We start from the raw sequence: 18,460 nt of genomic DNA, 5'->3' as shown, positions 1-18,460 counted from the left end.
GGCAGGAAGCTGACAGATTTTCCAGTTAATGGTAATAACAACAGGGACAGAGTCTACCAGACTTCCAAAATGCACACACAAATTTAAAAATATATCATTTTGAGAAGAACAGGCCTTGCAGCCCAGTTTGTTATTTCCAATTCACTTTAAATAAAGACCATGCTTTGGAAGTCTCTGAAGTATAGAGCAATGTAATCTAATATATTGTATAAATTCACTCATAACCAGATTTCATCTCTGCCCCCAGTGTTCTTGTTGACTGACTTAACTCTTAAGTAACACCTGCCATCCATCTTACGTACTATTATTCTGCACTGAATTTGGTTTCTGCTTGCTAAAATTTTACATTTACAATGTTTCATCATACATTTATGATACTGGAATAAATCTGTTAGCAGTTTTCTAGACTCTCCCCCTTATGTTTAAAAAATAATAACATGGAGATGTGGAAAAATAAAAATCAGTTATTGATCAAATCTGGTGTGCGTGCCAAGGGCCACGAGAAGTCTGTCTTGCGACAAGTGCAGCTTCTGTTTTCTGTAACAAACAAGAAGTTACAAGTGCCCAACTGATGACCTTTAAAATTGTGTAACTACTGATCCAAACAAAACTATTGTAAAGATGTAATGTCTTGAAATTCTTGTGCAACTAAAGTCATAAGGTCAAATTTTGCGCTTAGCATTATAAAAGATTTAGGACACCGACACCTGGGCAGATGAAGGGCAGGTGTCCTAGGACTGTGCTTCTCTGTCATTCTTACCTTTGCCTGGTGTGTATTAATAAAATATTTTTTACTAATTTTAATTATATCTCTCTGTCTTCAGTCACAAGAAATGACACTAGAGAAAAAGTGTCCACAGTTTTCTGGCGCACGTGGGGCAGGAGACGGCCGGCTGACTCCTCGAGCGGGAAGATCTCAGCGATCTGTCTTCTTGAAGCAGACTGCCGCTACAGTGTACACCGGCAGCAGAGTAAGCAGCTCCGATAAAAGTTAGGACTGCCCTGTCCTGAGACGACTCCTGCGTGAGGAGTCCCCGGTCTCCTTCTGGTACAACCACGGTGACTGAGAAGGATTTTCCTGACAGAGCTGACTAACACCCAGGCTGGGGTAAGTAACCCGGAGGTTTCCGTAAAAAGATAAGCTGGGGCGGGCTTGCTGTAGAGTATAAAAGTGACCGGGAATAGTAAATGGAAAAGAAATACCTTGTTTTAGGTCACTCCTGTTGGGAAAGATAGTATAGAACACTATCCTCTGGGAATTAAAAAAGGGGGATTTAGGACGGGATCCGGTGCGTGGCACACCCATAAACCCGGACAAATCTATTGGACAGAGGATAGAGCATAGAATAGAAGAATAACAGGTTAAAAAAAACAAGGGGAGTAATAAAAAGTACGTACTAGAAATAAATATTTGCTTTCACCGTGCACTGTGACAGTAACGTAGGAAATAGTGTAGTATACTTCCCTGGGAATATTAAAGGAACGTTGGGGCGGGTGAGTGGCACACTCAGCATTCCAATAGTTCATCGGACAGGGGACGAGTAGGACAAGGATAGAAAGATAAATCTGGCACAGGGCTCGGGGGGGAAAAGCAAAGGAAAAAATGGGAATACATAACAGCAAGCCTGCCAACCGGCCGGGGTTCAAGTCTTTTATGCTGGAAGGATTGTTTTCGGAGGATCAGCAGACGCTGCACAAAAAGGGTCACCTAGAAAGTTAATAGAGAAAACACAGGATTGGATTTTAAAAGGGCATGTAAAAAATGGAATAAGCAGAGCGGTGGACATTAGAAGGGACAGAAGACGCAAGTGAAATTCAGGAAATTAGAAAAATATTATGTAGAAATGCACAAGGGTGTTGTATGTAGAAGTGTATGAGGATGTTGTAATAGAGGTATGTGTTATGTATGACAGATGGGAGTTGGTTATTAAAGATTGTAATTTAAAGGCAGTACAGAAATGAATTATTGGCTGCAGAAAGTTAGAACTAGAAAAAAAAAAAGACCCGTTATATCCCACACTTGTTCCTCCACCACCTCCAGCCCCACCGCACCAGAATTAAAAGATGATCCCTTGGGGTCTGGTTTCTTTGAAGAATATCATTATGATCCCTCATTACACACTGATCCGGGAATGACAAAAGTAACGTAATGGGTTCGGCAGGTGGGTTTCACGATCCTAGAACCTCCATTTCACAACGCACTAGAAGTCAAACCCTATTCCTTCAGCCCCCTAATCAAAACACCACCTTTCAATCCCCTTAAAGTCCCCAAACCCACAGGCCCCTTATTGAATGCCCCTGATTGAGATCCCAGAACCCCCCCGACATGATTCAATGCAACCTGCAGGAGCTAATAACCCCACTACTGTAATGATACATCGTAACTGAGACATTCAAGAGCTGAAGGACGTTGTGTCCGAATTGCCTGATCCCAAAGTCATCGGTGTGTTTAAAAAATTCATAGAACAATTACAGCAGCTGTATGATATGTATAAGCCTAATGCCGCAGAATGGACTCAGGTGCTGTGGAGAAAGCTTGGCACCACATGGGAGACTGTCAATCATGGACAGCATAACGGAAACCCGTGGCAGTGGAACGAGGCGTTGCCTCGGGGCCGGGATGAAGGTCCCTTTATTACGCAATGGGAACATGTTAAAATAATATTAAGGACAAGTATAAGAAAGGCAGAGACTGGTCTCTTATCTCGGCTGCCAAACAGAAAAAAAAGAGACAGTAGATGAATGGGCACACTGAATTTAAGAGTTAATGGCAACACACTCCGGCCTTGAAAATCCAGACAACCGAACTAAAACTGCAGTTCCTCTTTTGTTTCCGGACTTAGAAGCGACATTCAAAACAAGGTATCCTGTATTAGATGAGAGGCTGCCGCGTTTGAGGAAGTAAACGTCACGCAGCGCATGCTGAACAACAGAGCAAGCAGAAAGAGTCAGACACCCAGACAAAGCTGATTGCAGCACAAATGAACTATTACACTGGTGGGGCCACTCCCGGCAGAAGTCGTGGACGTGGAGGATTTTTCCGGGGACAAGGGTGTGGACGGGGACAAGGTAGCGGATATATGTTACCTAATCCAAGTGGATCATCCACTCAGCTGCCTCCCTCCAGATCCAAACGCTACACCATATGCTTGTTACGGGTGTGGTGAAATGGGACACTTCTGCCGCAATTGCCCTCACAAGTGCCCACCCCCTCCTCCACCACCTGAACAATTTGATGTTTCATGGACATAGGAATCCGCAGGGATCCCCAGCCCTTCTCTTCAACTACCTTTGCTCACCCATAATTCAGAGACTGATCCATTATTGACTTTGCTGGCTGGTGAATGGCACTGAAACTGTTTTCCTCGTGGACACAGGAGCCACGCTCAGCCCTTTCGCTGAAGGAGGTCCCTGCCTCAAGAGATTCTTCGAGTTCAGCTGCATTCCAGTGATTCCACTTTAACACACTGATTTCTTTTAAATCAGCTCTGTCCAGTTAACCTCTTAGGAAGGGATCTCATGACAAAACTTTCTCTCTCCATTTCAATGAAATGTTTCCCCACACACCATCCTTCTTAAAGCCCTTCACTCATTTCCCTCCTGCTTGTTTCCCAATCTCCAAGCCCCTGACACCCTATTGCACTGCCCAATATTTCCCTATAGAAGTAGACACCCCTGGCTAGAATCTTTTCTTTCATCAGGTACCTGCCCGAAACCCTTCACATCCCCTGCATTTTCATTTCCCCCACAAAAGCTGCTGCATTTGTACATCTTACATATTCACAGAATATTTTTTACCTCATATTTCTTTAGCTAAATCAAGCACTGTCCATTGGGTGGAAATCGGATCATGGGTAGAACAATGTCTTAATAGAACAGACTGGGTACATGTTGCTTCAGGTGTTTTGATACCTCAGACCATTTAATAACTAAAGTTGTGCTTCAAACTGATTTTTTAGTACATCGTACATTATGCTGCACTTCCCTTTCTGCGTTGTCATTGCAAACTACTTCCCTTCTTGGCTCTCAGCGCTTCCTGACTCTTTGTGGTCTCAGGGTAAAAATGATTATGGAAGGATAGCCCATTGTGAGCCTCTGGTGATCTACCCTAAATCTTCTTTCCGTCCGCACGTGCCCAGTATCCTCTGTTCCTGAAGCAGAGGCTGGCATCTCCGCCGTACATTCCGATCTTGTGAACGCGTGCGATTATTCCAATTAAATATTCTCCAGTTAATTCTCCCATTTTACCTGTAAAAAAGGCTGACGGTTCATGGCGTTTTGTTCAAGACTTACGACAAGTGAATGCTGCAATCTTTCCTAGAGCTCCTATTGTACCTAATCCTTCCACTATTCTTTCTGCAATCCCTCCCTCTGCTCGTTATTTTTCAGTAATTGATTTAGCCAATGCTTTTTTCTCTATCCCCGTACACCCTGACTCGCAATTCTGGTTTGCTTTTACTTTTCAAAGCCGCCGTTGGACATGGACTGTCATGCCTCAGGGATATACTGAAGCCCCTTGTGTGTATGGACAAGCGCTTGCTCAAAATTTAGAAGGGTTCTGGCCAGACCGAGGTAGTACATTAATACAGTATGTAGATGATATTATGTTATGCAGTGCTACTGAAGAAGATTGTGCAAGACACTAAAAACTACTGCAGTTTCTGGGGGACAATGGACATAAAGTTTCAAAGGCTAAATTGCAATTAATTCAAACAACTGTAAAATATTTAGGTCATGACATCACAAATGGAACAAGAGCTCTCTCTAGCGATCGCATTAACACCATTCAAAATCTTCCCAGACCTGTCACAAAACAACAGGTTATGTCTGTATTGGGCATTCTGGGTTACTGCCGGCAATGGATTTTGAATTTCACTGAAAGAGCACAGCCGTTACAAAATTTAGCAAACACCCCTGGCCTTCCTCTTTCTGGTCAGGTGCAATGGACCGAGCAGGCTGAGAAGGCTCTCTGTGACTTAAAAAATGCACTTTCGGTGGCACCAGCCTTGGGCCTTCGGACTTTTCTCGTCCCTTTACTCTGTTCGTGGGCGAAAAGGGGGATATATGAATGCAGTTTTAACACAATTACATGGGGATAAACAAAGGCCAATAGCTTATTTTTGAAAAATTGGATCCTGTGGCCGCAGCACTTCCGCCTTGCCTTAGGGCTGTGGCTGCCCCCACAGAAGCTGTGCTAGCCAGTACAGATATAGTGCTCATGAGCCCCTAACAGTAAAGGTGCCTCACGCTGTACATTCCATTTTAGTACAGGCTAAGACCTCCCATCTCACTACTGCTAGGGCAATACACTATCAGAATGTACTCTGTACTTTGTCAAACGTCACGATTGAAAGATGCTCCACTTTAAATCCAGCCACCCTGTTGCCAACAAATGACGGCGAACCACATAATTGCCATACAGAAATAGCAAAGGTTGTAAAGCCTCGAGTAGATCTACAGGAAACACCATTAGAAATTGGAGAAAATATTTTTGTAGACGGATGTTCTTTGCGATTGGAAAACGGAGCACCCTCAACTAGTTACACAGTGGTCCAAGAGGACCGCCTGCTGGAAGCAAATCGAATTTCATCAAGTTTAAGTGCACAAGCAGCTGAATTAATAGCGCTCACCCGAGCATGTCAGCTGTCGAAGGAAAAATCATAACAATTTATACAGATTCCAGATATGCCTTTGGAGTCTGCCATGATCATGGGGCATTATGGAAATTGAGGGATTTAAGACCAGTACTGGCAAGCCCATCCAACATCAAAAGTTAATCGAATCCCTCTTGGAAGCCATAACTAAACCATCAAAGCTAGCGATTGTTAAATGTCAAGCTCACACAGGAAAACAGGACCTTGTCAGCAAAGGAAATGAATTGGCAGATTACTTTGCTAAAAAGGCTGCATACAGTAACACACCAATCTCTTTATTCCAACAGAGAAATGACAAGGACCCTGATAATCAAATTATTTCTTTACAGAGTGCAGCCACGGACATTGAAAAGAAAAAGTGGTCCAAAGAAGGATCCCTCTCTGATGGAGTCTGGACTCATCAGCAAACTAACAAACCTTTTCTCCCAAAAGCTTCTTTTCCAGGTATGGCAAAATAGCCCATGGCCTCGACCATGCTGGGAAAGATGCCATGGTTCAAGATGTTGAAAACATTGGGAAGCTGTAGGCTTCTCTACATATGCAGAGCAATTCTGTAGACGCTGTGCATTATGTCAAAAGTTTAATGTGGGAAAAGGCACTCAGGTAAGTCCCGTTACTCCTAACCCAATGGGTCCGTTTGAACACCTCCAAATGGATTTTATTGAACTAACACCGTCTAAAGGTTACCGATATTGCCTTGTGATTGTCGATGTGTTCTCCCGATGGGTAGAAGCTTTCCCTTCAAAACACAATGATGCCAAAACGGTTGCTAAAGCACTAATTAAAGAAATTATTCCAAGATGGGGCATCCCGCAAAAGCTACAGACAGATAATGGTACTCACTTTGTGAATTCCATTATAAATGAATTGACTACCTGGCTACAGATCAATGTACATCATTACTGCAAATACCATCCACAAAGTGGGGGTATTGTAGAGCGGTGCAATGGCACCCTAAAAGCTAAGCTTGCAAAAATTTGTGAACAAACCAATTTATCCTGGCCAGATGCTTTACCCCTGGCTTTAATGGGATTGAGGGGACGGACACACCGGCAATTGGGGCTATCGCCGTTTGAAATCCTGACCGGACGACCCATGCCCGTTGGCATGGTTATAGGAAATGTGAACCTGCATACCGTGGACAATGATCTTCTCTCTAGTCTTACAGGCCTCCGAGCGTCCCTGAAGGAAGTCCACGAGCAGGTTAATCAGGCTTGGAGAACCAGCCCTCCATCTAAGGACTCGCCGATTCCCTTGGGCACCTGGATCCTGGTTCGAGACACCCGGAGGAAACATTGGCATCAGCCTAGGTGGAGAGGACCGTTCCAAGTTCTTTTGTCCACACCACACGCTGTAAAGGTTGAAGGATTGCCCGCCTGGATTCACGCTTCGCACTGCAAAAGATGGCACCCATAATATACATACTCTTGTTGTTTTTTCTTCCATTATCCACTTCACGGGTGACACTGACTTTCCAGGTGGAGTATGTGCTATGTTTGGTGATGCTTGTTGTACATATATCCCAAATAATACTGCACCTGATGGGTCCATTACTCGAGCACTAGCCAGCCTAACATCTCTTTCCAATGAACTTGCCACTAACTCAGGCATTTCTGACCCTTGGGATCGATGGTTCATGTCCACCTTTGGGTCATGGGGCCAAAGGCTAAAATCAGTATTTATTTTTTTGGCAGTAGTATTCATTGTCCTTTTACTTATCGGATGTTGCATTGTTCCTCTTATTCGCTATATAATATTCAAATATTTCACTGCTTCTATAGCCAAGGCCTATATGCTATACGAGGAACATATGCTCCAAATTGCCTCTTCAGTTTCCTTATCCCTTTCCCCCTCTCCTCCTCCTTCCCCATCCCTTACCTCCGCCTTCTAAATTTTCTTCACTATTTTATCATGCCCAGATTGATAAAAAGGGGGGAATGTGGAAAAATAAAAATCAGTTATTGATCAAATCTGGTGTGCGTGCCAAGGGCCACGAGAAGTCTGTCTTGCAACAAGTGCAGCTTCTGTTTTCTGTAACAAACAAGAAGTTACAAGTGCCCAACTGATGACCTTTAAAATTGTGTAACTACTGATCCAAACAAAACTATTGTAAAGATGTAATGTCTTGAAATTCTTGTGCAACTAAAGTCATAAGGTCAAATTTTGCGCTTAGCATTATAAAAGATTTAGGACACCGACTTCTCGGGGCAGATGAAGGGCAGGTGTCCTAGGACTGTGCTTCTCTGTCATTCTTACCTTTGCCTGGTGTGTATTAATAAAATATTTTTTACTAATTTTAATTATATCTCTCTGTCTTCAGTCACGAGAAACGACAATAGAGAAAAAGCGTCCACAGAGATTATATTTGCACAGATTATTCCCTGGTTGTAACAATTACACAGAAGAGGTTATGGTATAAATGTAGCTGTTATGTAAGTGAAAACAAGTTTGAAAGAATGAAAATGACCAGAAGATGAAACATGTTCAATAACAAAGCTAGGGTCATAACCATGAGAACCATGAGAAATGTCAAAACCAGAATGTTAAGCAAAAATAAAACTTAAAATACAAAGGGGTTAAAAGCAGAAGGATATTTTTAGAAGGCCATTCGTAAACAGAGAATTGTGCTATGTACAATCTCGGATAAGGAAATGGCATTAATTGTCAACATTTCAACCTGTCACTTCGAGGTCATTACCTTCAATGACACAACCCCTAAAAACCAGGATCCATGTCCATAGTGGCAAGTTCACAAAATGGTGTCAGAAATGATACAAAATAAAACTACAAAACTAAAGCCATAACAGGAATCCATGACCTTTAGCACAACAAATCCATTAAAATATTACAAACAGACCAAAAAAATGTAATCTATATAAATAAAATGCTATGGGTTATGTCTATCACACAACCACTGGGACTGGAATCTTGATTTTGGTCTTATTCAAAAGCTTTTAATGTGATACACACTGGCGAAGGGAAAATGGGCAGCATCTTCCACAAAGTTATTGGGGTTTGCTTCTTTCTTATGAAAAACATAGGCAAGCTAATCTAGAAGGTGACATGGCAGTAAGAGAAAGAAGAACTATGACATCTGCTGAGCATGAAAAATATTTCAGAAGCCAATTACATGATAGGTAGAAGAATAACAGCCCCATCATCCATTACATGTGAAGCACATGTGGTGCAGCAACCTGCTGGTACTCACAAACTGCTGGGGTAGGAACCTTGATCTTGTGAGGATCACAGGTTCAAATGAGTTCTAATATTAGAATAAGATCATAACAGTAGCTAAAGTTCCAGTTAGACACTATTTATCCATCTATTCATCCATGCATTCATGTTCAGGTACCTATCTCAGAAGCATAATGCACAAGGAAGGAACCAACAATGGACCAGATGCCAGATCATTGTAGGGCAATCTAATTCACTTATGCACTTTCACAGAACCAATTCAGAGCCTTACAAGGGCTTCATTGGGATTCTGAGGTGTGGAAGGAAGACTAGTTGTAATATATCAGGACTGTGGCATGTGCATTTTAGATGAATAAATTATTAACAATCTCACATTTTCAAGTGGGGAGTAGGTAATGTGGTGAAGCCGCTCCAGAGGTGGATGGACGGGATTGACCTATTCCCTTGTTAGTGCAGCAGCTATGATTGCCACACCAGAATCCCACAAGGATTTAAAAGGAAGGTGAAGTGCAAGATGGGAGTAAAAAAAGAGAGAATGAGGAGAGAAGATGTGAAGGTTAGAATAAAGTTAAGATGGTGAAAGGAGGGAGCAAGCGAATTAGCAAGTAAGGGGAGCCAGCAGGTATTTAGGCAGGCAGCTGGGAATGTGAGCCCTGTGGTGGTCATACATATCCACTGTAGAGTAGTAATTAACCCAACAAACACAAGTTTGGGATGTGGGAGGGAAAAGTAGAATGCACAGAGAAATACTTAGTGCTCTGAATTTTCAAACTGCAAGGTAGCAGTGCCTATCACTGTTTCACTCTGCCACCCTCCACACAAAGGCATATAAAATACAAAAATAGAACTACTCTAATTAGAAATATAGGGAGGGGCTGGGAATATGGCAGGAACCATCTCTGGACTGGCTGCCAGCCCACCAGAGAGCACATGTCCACGTTCACTCATAGTGGGCCCATTTAGAGTGACCAGTTAAGCAATGTAAAGTAATAAACTGTGACACTGACACTCCATCTTCTTCTTATAAGAGTCTTGGGCAGGTAAGATGTCAGAGAAATGCCTTACTTGTCCTTTTCTGGTAAAATTCAATTTTACTACTACTCACCACATGTAGGAGTGTCTTATTGTCACGTAGAGACCCCACCATTCCAACAAGTGACACACTGAACATGATGATGCCAAGCAGGATGAGGATGACAGCAGGTGCCAGGAAGAGGCCCTCAACTGTAGTGTTTTTCTGACGCTCAATCTCAGCATAGATACCAATGCACAAGACCACCAGACCCACCAACTGCAAGAAAAAAGATTGAAAAAGAAGATATAGTTAAAGGAACACTGGAAAGCCATGCCAAGCTGTTCCCTGAGCTCACAGGTGATGGTGGGCAAGAAATACTGCAGTTTGCAAGAGCTTGTAGGTTTGGTGAACAAACTTATGGAAGGTCACTACCTCAGTGGCTGAGCTTCGCATTAAGATTCAAAAGAGGAGGTCCTATAAATCAAAATACTGTATCTTACATTAGACAAAAAAATGATTTGATTACAGCACAAGTCTGCAACATAACAAAGTGTGAAGAAAATGGAAGGGTTCTGAATTAACTATACAGTACATGTGGCTTGTTCAGATCACATTTCATGTTATTTTTTATAGTGAAAAAGACAAACAAGCACTTAAGGTTTGAGGCTGGTTAATGTATAAGGACAATTAAATACCACCAATTGACATCTGATACTTTCAGGAGCTTATTAAATGGCTTTTAGTTTAAGAAGTCACTAAGGTTTGGCAGAGTTCTCCAGTCATTTCCTGTATGCACCAAGAGCACTAAAAACATAATTTGAATAAGAAGACATTCTTAGCTAAAACTGGTGATTTGCCTTGTTTTAAAGGTATTAAATGAAAACAAACTATAGCATCTCCATATTTTTGTGTTAAATCTTTTCTATTGTCTTAATTTGTTGGTGTATAGATAATGTCAATAAAGATTATTATTTACTAGTGCTTGATTAGTAATGATTAGTGCTATCATTGCACTAATAGCGTGATGTGCAGACTTAGTTGAGAAATGTTGAAAGATAACGGGACAAAGGTGTCCAATGTTAGACATTAGACACATTAATCTGGCTGGAAGCTACAGAACGTTTATAAATCAATAATGACTTAAAAAAAATCTATTTGGAGTGGAGACAGCAACTACTATTAGACTTGCTAGGGTCGACATTGGTCAGCAATTCTGTGACACTTTGCTGAGTCCATGTCTCGACAAATTCAGACTGTGCTGAGGGCAAATTGTTGAGCAAGTGATGATATGGAAGATGTATTAATGAGAATTGGATGATTGTGTTTTATTCAAGGCTTGCAAGTGTATGCTTTACTTCATAATAAATACAAAGAATGCATAAATACTAAGTTATTTGTCTCATGCATAGATATTAAGAACTGTCATACTTAGAATTACAAACATGATATGCTTTTTGTTGTTGCAAATTATTATTCAAAGAACATTATAGTATATCATTAGGAGAGCATAAGTAATTGCTTCATTACAGCAGAACTCAATATTTTATTATTATGGCTGTACATTATTAACTTTATATAAAAGTATGACAAAAATAAGATGCTATATGCATGACAGAAATTAAAGATGCTAATTAAAGCATAAGACAATAGAACATCCTCAAATCTGTGTGGTCCAATGAAGGGTTGCACTAGCTACATGGCAGAAACCAGCCCAGGAAAGGATGTGCCAGTCTGTTGCAAGGCCCACTCATTCAATAAGTGCATGGCGCATTGTTAAATAACTGTCATTTGGGATGTGCCTCAGTCTTTCTGCCCAGGCGTTTGTTACAATACCGTCCGCATCCATGACCACTTGTGTGTTTACTATATGATATCCTTGCATGCAATTCACATATTTGTGCTCGTCCATACTTGCTGCCAGTCATACCAGCGATTTGCACGAATGCAGCTTGCTTTAATATTACTTTATGTGCAGTGGTGAGAAAATGTATAAATCTTCATATTACCTCACATGTTATAAAAGCATACAGTGCATGGAGTGATTATGTGAAGTGCAAAGCTTGTTCCAAATATTATTACATCTCTGTCAAATTTATAGTTATATGTTCATTTACATTTAGATGTTTAACTGTAAATTTTTATTGTCTTTGTGTTACTTTTAATATTTATTGATTTTTGTTTATCTCTCAATTATATTAAAAAAGTTTTCCATTGTGGCTGCATTATTCAACCTTGACCAATCTCCTCGACACCGCTAACCCAGTCATTACTCCTACTGCACATATCTTCTCTTCCTACCACCCCGTGACAATCTCAATGCTAACTCACCCTTCAACGCAGTCAGTTATATGCAGTCCAAGGCAGAAAAGATAATTATCTGTTCAAGAATGTCGAATTTTAGTTTGGGAATAAAAAAAGAGTGGCAATAACTGATAATGAACATCGAAAAAACAAAAATGAACAAAGATAATCATGCAATAAACAAAAAAGAGAAAAATATACTGAACAATATGCAAACCGAAATGCAAAAAAGCAATGTTTCTACAATGTAAATTAGAGAATAAAGCTATTCATAATATTGTTTTTGACAAGGGGTTAATGTAATTTAATTTTATATTTGCATTTTTACTTCTACATTTAATTTTTTACTACATTATATTATCCATTGTTATTTAAAATAGAAAGTTGCAGTGAAATACTCAAGTAACCAATTTCTATCTATAATAACTAAGGACCAAACTGTCTTCTTCCCATGCCCTGCATACTCTTCTATTTACCATCTCTTTAAATACAATCGCTTTCTGTAACAGAGGTGCACCCGACACCCTTCGAGTGACTCAGCTACAAGAGAGCGGGCACCCAGTGCCCGGGGGTTGGCTAGCAAAGCGAGCAGGGGGCGGAGCCACCTAGTTATTAATTAATTATGTTCTTTATTTTTAAATTTATTTCTGCTCCCTGCTCCTAGTGGGTGAAGCCTCAACATACAAGGCCCCCGTGACATCACTACTGTATGCCTGAGCCTTCCCTCTGGCTATTTAGGTCAGGGCAGAGCTCGGACATGGCATGTACAGTAGAAGTTCTTTTGGAGTTATTGTGACTGTGTTTCTTGTTGGATTATCTGAATTTTGATTATTTTTAGCTTTGTTACTTGTTTATTCATTTGGATTGTGCATTAGGCCTTGTTTGTTGTGGATTGCCTTTTTAGGAAACTCTTTTTGCTATTCTAATAATTATTTATCCTGTATAGTTTATCTTTCTGTGGTGGGCTGGTGCCCTGCCCATGGTTTGTTTCCTGCCAAGCGCCCTGTGTTGGCTGGGATTGGCTCCAGCAGACCCCCCGTGACCCTGTAGTTAGGATACAGCGGGTTGGATAATGGATGGATGGATGGATAGTTTATCATTTCAACCAAATGTCCTTATTGTTTCCTTTCTTTGAGAGGCACTTTAGATATGTCGGGCATTTAAGTTTATTTTTGAAGCTTCTACTCCTTTAGACTTGCATAGGCCAAAATAGACCTGTGGGGTTAGGAGTCACGCCCATCGAGTAAGGCCTGATTCAGGCAGGCATAAAAGGCCTGTCCTGACTTATGAAGGCTTTTGGAGGCCTCAAATTCAACTCCAATTCATGATCGATATAATATCTGAATGAATTCCACCTCTGTCAAATTAATATCTTTTTACAAGTTCATTGTTGTCCAGCGTTTCCAAACATTTAGCCTTTTCCAGAATGTATGTGCCAATCTCTATCTGAATGCCATCTTCTGGAATCTCCAAGCAAGTTCTCCTAAATCCAGATGAAGTCAGGAGTGGTTTCCTAAATTAGGAAAACTGCTAAAATGTTTTTACTCCTATTCCCAAGAGTAGGACCAAATAGGTGTCACTTTGAAGATTTTCAGTCATTTACGATCATTTTACTACTTTAAGATGCTTCATAAATGCAGGCACAAAGCTCAATTCAATTAAGAATTTGTGGCTGAACTTGGCAAAGACTGTTCACTCTCAATCCCCATTCAATCTGACAGAGTTTAAGCAGTTTTGCAAAGAAAAGTGGGAAAAATGGCAGTGCAGATATGCCAAGCTGACAGAGAGAGACCTGTGCAAACAGACTCAAGGATGACATTGCTACAAAGATGTGCGTTGTAGATGCTGCATCAGATGGGTTGGCGCTGCAGCCAGAAGAGGGGATGGTTTTTTTTCCCTGACGGGAAAGTCCTAGAAGGCAGAGAGACCTCCCAACCTGGGAAGAAAGAGAAACCACAGCCCACCAGAAGTGGAAGAAGTCACTGTGGGCTTTCTATTCCCCTCAGGCACTAGATGGCAGCAGCACTCTATGAAGGTAACCATTCAGGAACCAGAAGGGAATGCTGGGGGATGCAGTCTGGCAATACAACACTGCAGGGGACCATGAATGCCACAAGGGGGTGCTGTTGGAAGTTGTGCTCCCCAATTTATGGGACTTCAGAAGTACTTCCATTGGGCAATCACCCTGGCACAGGAAGTACTGCCGGGTCCGTAATAAAAGGGACTGCACTCCCTTATCCAGGTGAGTTGGAGCTGGGAGGATGTGAAGCAACACTCAACTAGAGGAGGGCAGTGCGGTGGTAAAAGGAGAGGTATTGTGGAGAGCAAAAACTTATGTGTTTGTGTAACTTTGTGGAGGGGTTTGGGGTTCACTGAAACCCCCAGGGTTCCATCACAGCGTCTACTAAATAAGGACTTGAAGGGGGTGAGTACTTATGTGATCAATTATTTTGTGTTTTACATTTGTAATTAATTTAGACCACTTTAAAGAGATCTGTTTTCACTTTGACATTAAAGAGTCATTTTCTGTTGATTAACACCAAAAAAGTCAAATTAAATCCACTGTGATTCAATGTTGTACAACAGCAAAATGTGAAACCTTCCAAGGAATGAATATTTTTATAGGCCACTGTATGATACAATAAAATCTTGACGGTCCTCACAACTGGGTGAACGCTTGGAAAATTTAATTTAATATAGATGTGCGAAAATTGCTGTATGCAGGGGAAAAGTAAATTATAAATAAAAGACATATAAGTTGGAAACACTGAGGGATTAGGAAAAAATTATTGTAATTTTCTTATCTTTCATGCAACATGAAGAAGCAATTAAAACATATTAGGTTGTATTATTAAAACCTGCCAACTTTATTTGTTATTTATTTTGTTTGTATACACTTCTCATTTATACATGGAATTCCACTGAGACTCAAAGTCTCATTAACAGAGAGATAAATTCAAAGCGTTCACACACTGTAGGCTGCTCATCCAATAACCATTTAAATGAACTGCCCATCGTCCATGAATTTTACAAAGTGAAATAATATACTTTAAACGTGCATATCTTTGGAATGAATTTCAGAAACTCAGTGCTTCAATACCAATTGTTTCCCACCCAATATCAGGTGAGATAATGGAGATGCCTATTTGGTACCCTCTTGTGATTCAGTGTGATAAATCAGGTCACAAGTGTTGAGATGCAGGATGGTGAATGCAGAATATTTATGCGACCTACTACTTCAAAACTGTCCACCATGACAGCCACACTTCCAAGATTCTGGTCTTTTGAATAAGCAAAAACTCAGCAGGAGGCAGTGCCTTCTGTTATAAATCATCCCAGCTCTGGAATAGCCTTCCTGCTAATGTGACAATATTTAAGTCAGGGTTAAAAACACATTTATTTAGTCTAGCGTATAGTGAATTATGCCATATCACTTTTTAGGAGAAAATTGCATAAACACATTTGTCAGCCCCTTCTAACACATCAAAGTGCAAGAAAATTTGGGGAGTAATTTTGCCACCTGGGAGATTGGTGCTGTCACCTTTCAGTTGCTGCACCCTTTGTGGTGGTGGTGGTAGAGATGTGCTGGTGTCTCAGAAAAGCCACTGACCTAGGCTGCCATCTTTCTTCTGTCCTTTAGTTTGGCCATCCTAGCCAGGGATACCAGAGCCGACTATTGCACTCAAAAGTAACAATATTATGGAATGAATGATCAACTCAAGTGTTGCTAACACACTTTGTCTTTATTCTCTCAAGCTATCCCGGTATCTGCACCTTTAGATCTTTCCAGAGCATGCCAACCTGTTCTCCTGGGAGTGTGTACTGAAGAGCAGTGCAATTATGAAAACCAGCAAAACCCTTTCCTGTTAAACCCTTACGGACCTCTAAATGACTTGGTCTCTTGATTTACTCATTTAGTATGAGACCAAAAACTGTAGCTCCGAGAACAGGACTACATGTTTACTTTTTTATGTCTTGTATTTACCTTATTTTTTTTGATGACCATTGTACACCCAACCAACCTGGAAGGGGTCTCTCTTGGAATTGGGTAGTTCTATGTCAAATCATCACAATTTGGACCTCATCATCACAGATTTTAACAAAACTTGGCATCCTCCTTTGGTCATATGAGTAACCCATCGAACTGAAATTTCAAGAGTGTTGGATCAATGTTAAGGGAGATTTAAGCAATTTATTGGGTGGGGATTATGGCTGGCCATAACTCCCTAAATATAAGTTTCATTGTTTTAAAAGATCTTTTCCAGCTCTCTATTCGCATACATATTATGAGTGACTATAATAAAAATCAAATATTTTAAAATTGGTCAATTTTTTACTAAAGCTAGCTTATAATTTCATGAATACCTCTAGAAAATTTGATTTCTGAGTCGTTGCTGAGATATCCCTACTTATCTGAAGTGTGCATCTAAACCACAATTCCTTAAAATGCTGTTGAATAGCAGTTAGTGATTAGTGAATGGTACAGTGCCAAGTTTTATTAAAATCAGTGACAATGAGGTTGAAAAGCGTAATGATTTTGACATGGAATTACCCAATTGCCTTTCCCAAGATTTTTTCCTTTTTTTCTGGATTTTTTTCTTGTCTTCTTTGAGACTGAAGGCTGGGTAGCTGTCAATTAAACATCACCTGTTAAAGCTTATTGAGGCATTCTTTGGGCTATTTAAAATAAATTACTGTTGAACTTTGAAGTAGTATCTTAAAAATCCACAATGCAGTTATTTGCGCTGGAATCTCATGCCTATAGCAACCTGAGTTTGAATCTCTTGCCCAGAGAGTTTCTTTGTGGAGTTTGCACGTTCTCCCTAAATCTGCATGTGTTTTTTCTTTAAGATAGGTAACTTTGGCTGGAGGTTAATCAATCCTACACTATCTAATTATATGTGAGTGTGGGTCCAGTGATGGACTGGCATGTGTGACAGGCTCAGGCCCCCAGCATCTCTGAACTGAATTAAGCTGGTTGGAGAATGCTGTGTCTTAAAAATAAATAGATGATTTATTTTTCGTATGGATTGATGGAATAATGCACTCAATTACACCACAAAAATAATGCTGAATTGTTCATGCTTTTAGTTACAGTGCAGATTTGTCTCTCAGAAATATTGGTTTGCTCAAACTGAAAAACACCTGCGCCCAGAAGGTCTGCAGTTTTCCTGGATGGAACAGCCATTCTAATGCAGTGGCCCTGGTTAAATTCATAAGTCAGTCAATTGGAAAACTCCACATCACTTTGTAATAACTAAGGGAGGTGTTATGATATCTAAAATTGAAAAACTAGTCCTCAGAGGAGGACTAGTCTAGAAAACAGCAAAGTCATTCTTGATTAAAACTCTTATTTTTTAATGATCTAAAGAAAGACCAATTAACGGCCAGGGTCCAAATACTTATGGTAAAAGTATATATGGTGTATACAGCAGAAGGCGGGGTATACAGTTGCCACCTAAAACTGCATTGGCACTGCCAATATAATAACCCCATTATTGTCAATATTCTAACTTGCATGTATTCAAAGCCTCACTATATGAGGGCACTATGGTAATGGAAGGCCTCAAGGGGATTACATTAGGAGTTCCCCAGTACAGTAGGTGGCCAAGATTCATGTTATTCTGTTTGTGCTACCTTGTTATTCAGTGGAATGTGCAGGTGATGTGGTGGTCTTCAGACCCTTTAAGGAAGAGCTCAAGTCAGGATTTGTACAGTTGTCAAAACTTCAATCTTAATCAAGTAAGGTAATTCTGGGTCTTCCCCACAAGTGGTTCTAAGAAGGGGCTTAAAAACCCTGTCTAGTCACGGAACCAGTGATACTTGTAGTCAGGTCGATGGTGGCAAAGGGTTCATCTGACAGTAAGAAATGAAGTCAGAGGTATTATATGAAAAAGAAGGGAAGATGGAATTATGGAAACTTTTTTATATATTTTGGTGGATAAGTACCAGGTAGATTAGGTGCACGGTTAGGGTAATTGAAGCAGCAGCGGCTTTGATGTTATTTATTTGATATGTTGTGCTTGCTTGCATTAATAACTTACTTATTTTGGAGTACTATGGCCTCCTTAATTTCATCTGGGGTTTGAAGATAGCTGACGAGTGCCCACCTTCAAGCCACAACCCACACACCATATCTGGATTGTAGACCTTCTCCTTTGCTCACTAATTCCAAATATGCATTTTCATAGGGGAAATGGAATGAATAAATGAAGGGGGGAAATGTATTTTGCATTAGGATATAATTGTAATATCATAGTATGTTGCTATCCAACAGCTCTATAGTTTTTAATAA

The 18,460-nt window shown here is 40.5% G+C and overlaps 1 protein-coding gene across 1 annotated transcript in view; it reads right to left on the bottom strand.

Annotated features, from left to right (window-relative positions):
- The window catches only part of zgc:110329 (uncharacterized protein LOC550500 homolog), a 506,110-nt gene that overhangs the window by 291,946 nt on the left and 195,704 nt on the right, over positions 1-18,460 (bottom strand). The window contains exon 2 of the mRNA XM_039768433.1: positions 9,955-10,140. Within this exon, the coding sequence (XP_039624367.1) occupies positions 9,955-10,140 (186 nt within the window). The remainder of the gene's footprint in view (positions 1-9,954; positions 10,141-18,460) is intronic.

Source organism: Polypterus senegalus, chromosome 11 (genome assembly GCF_016835505.1).
Source record: "Polypterus senegalus isolate Bchr_013 chromosome 11, ASM1683550v1, whole genome shotgun sequence".
NCBI classification, from domain to species: Eukaryota; Metazoa; Chordata; class Cladistia; order Polypteriformes; family Polypteridae; genus Polypterus; species Polypterus senegalus.
Note: the sequence above shows the minus strand (reverse complement) of the source record. Positions and strands in the feature narration are given on the sequence as shown.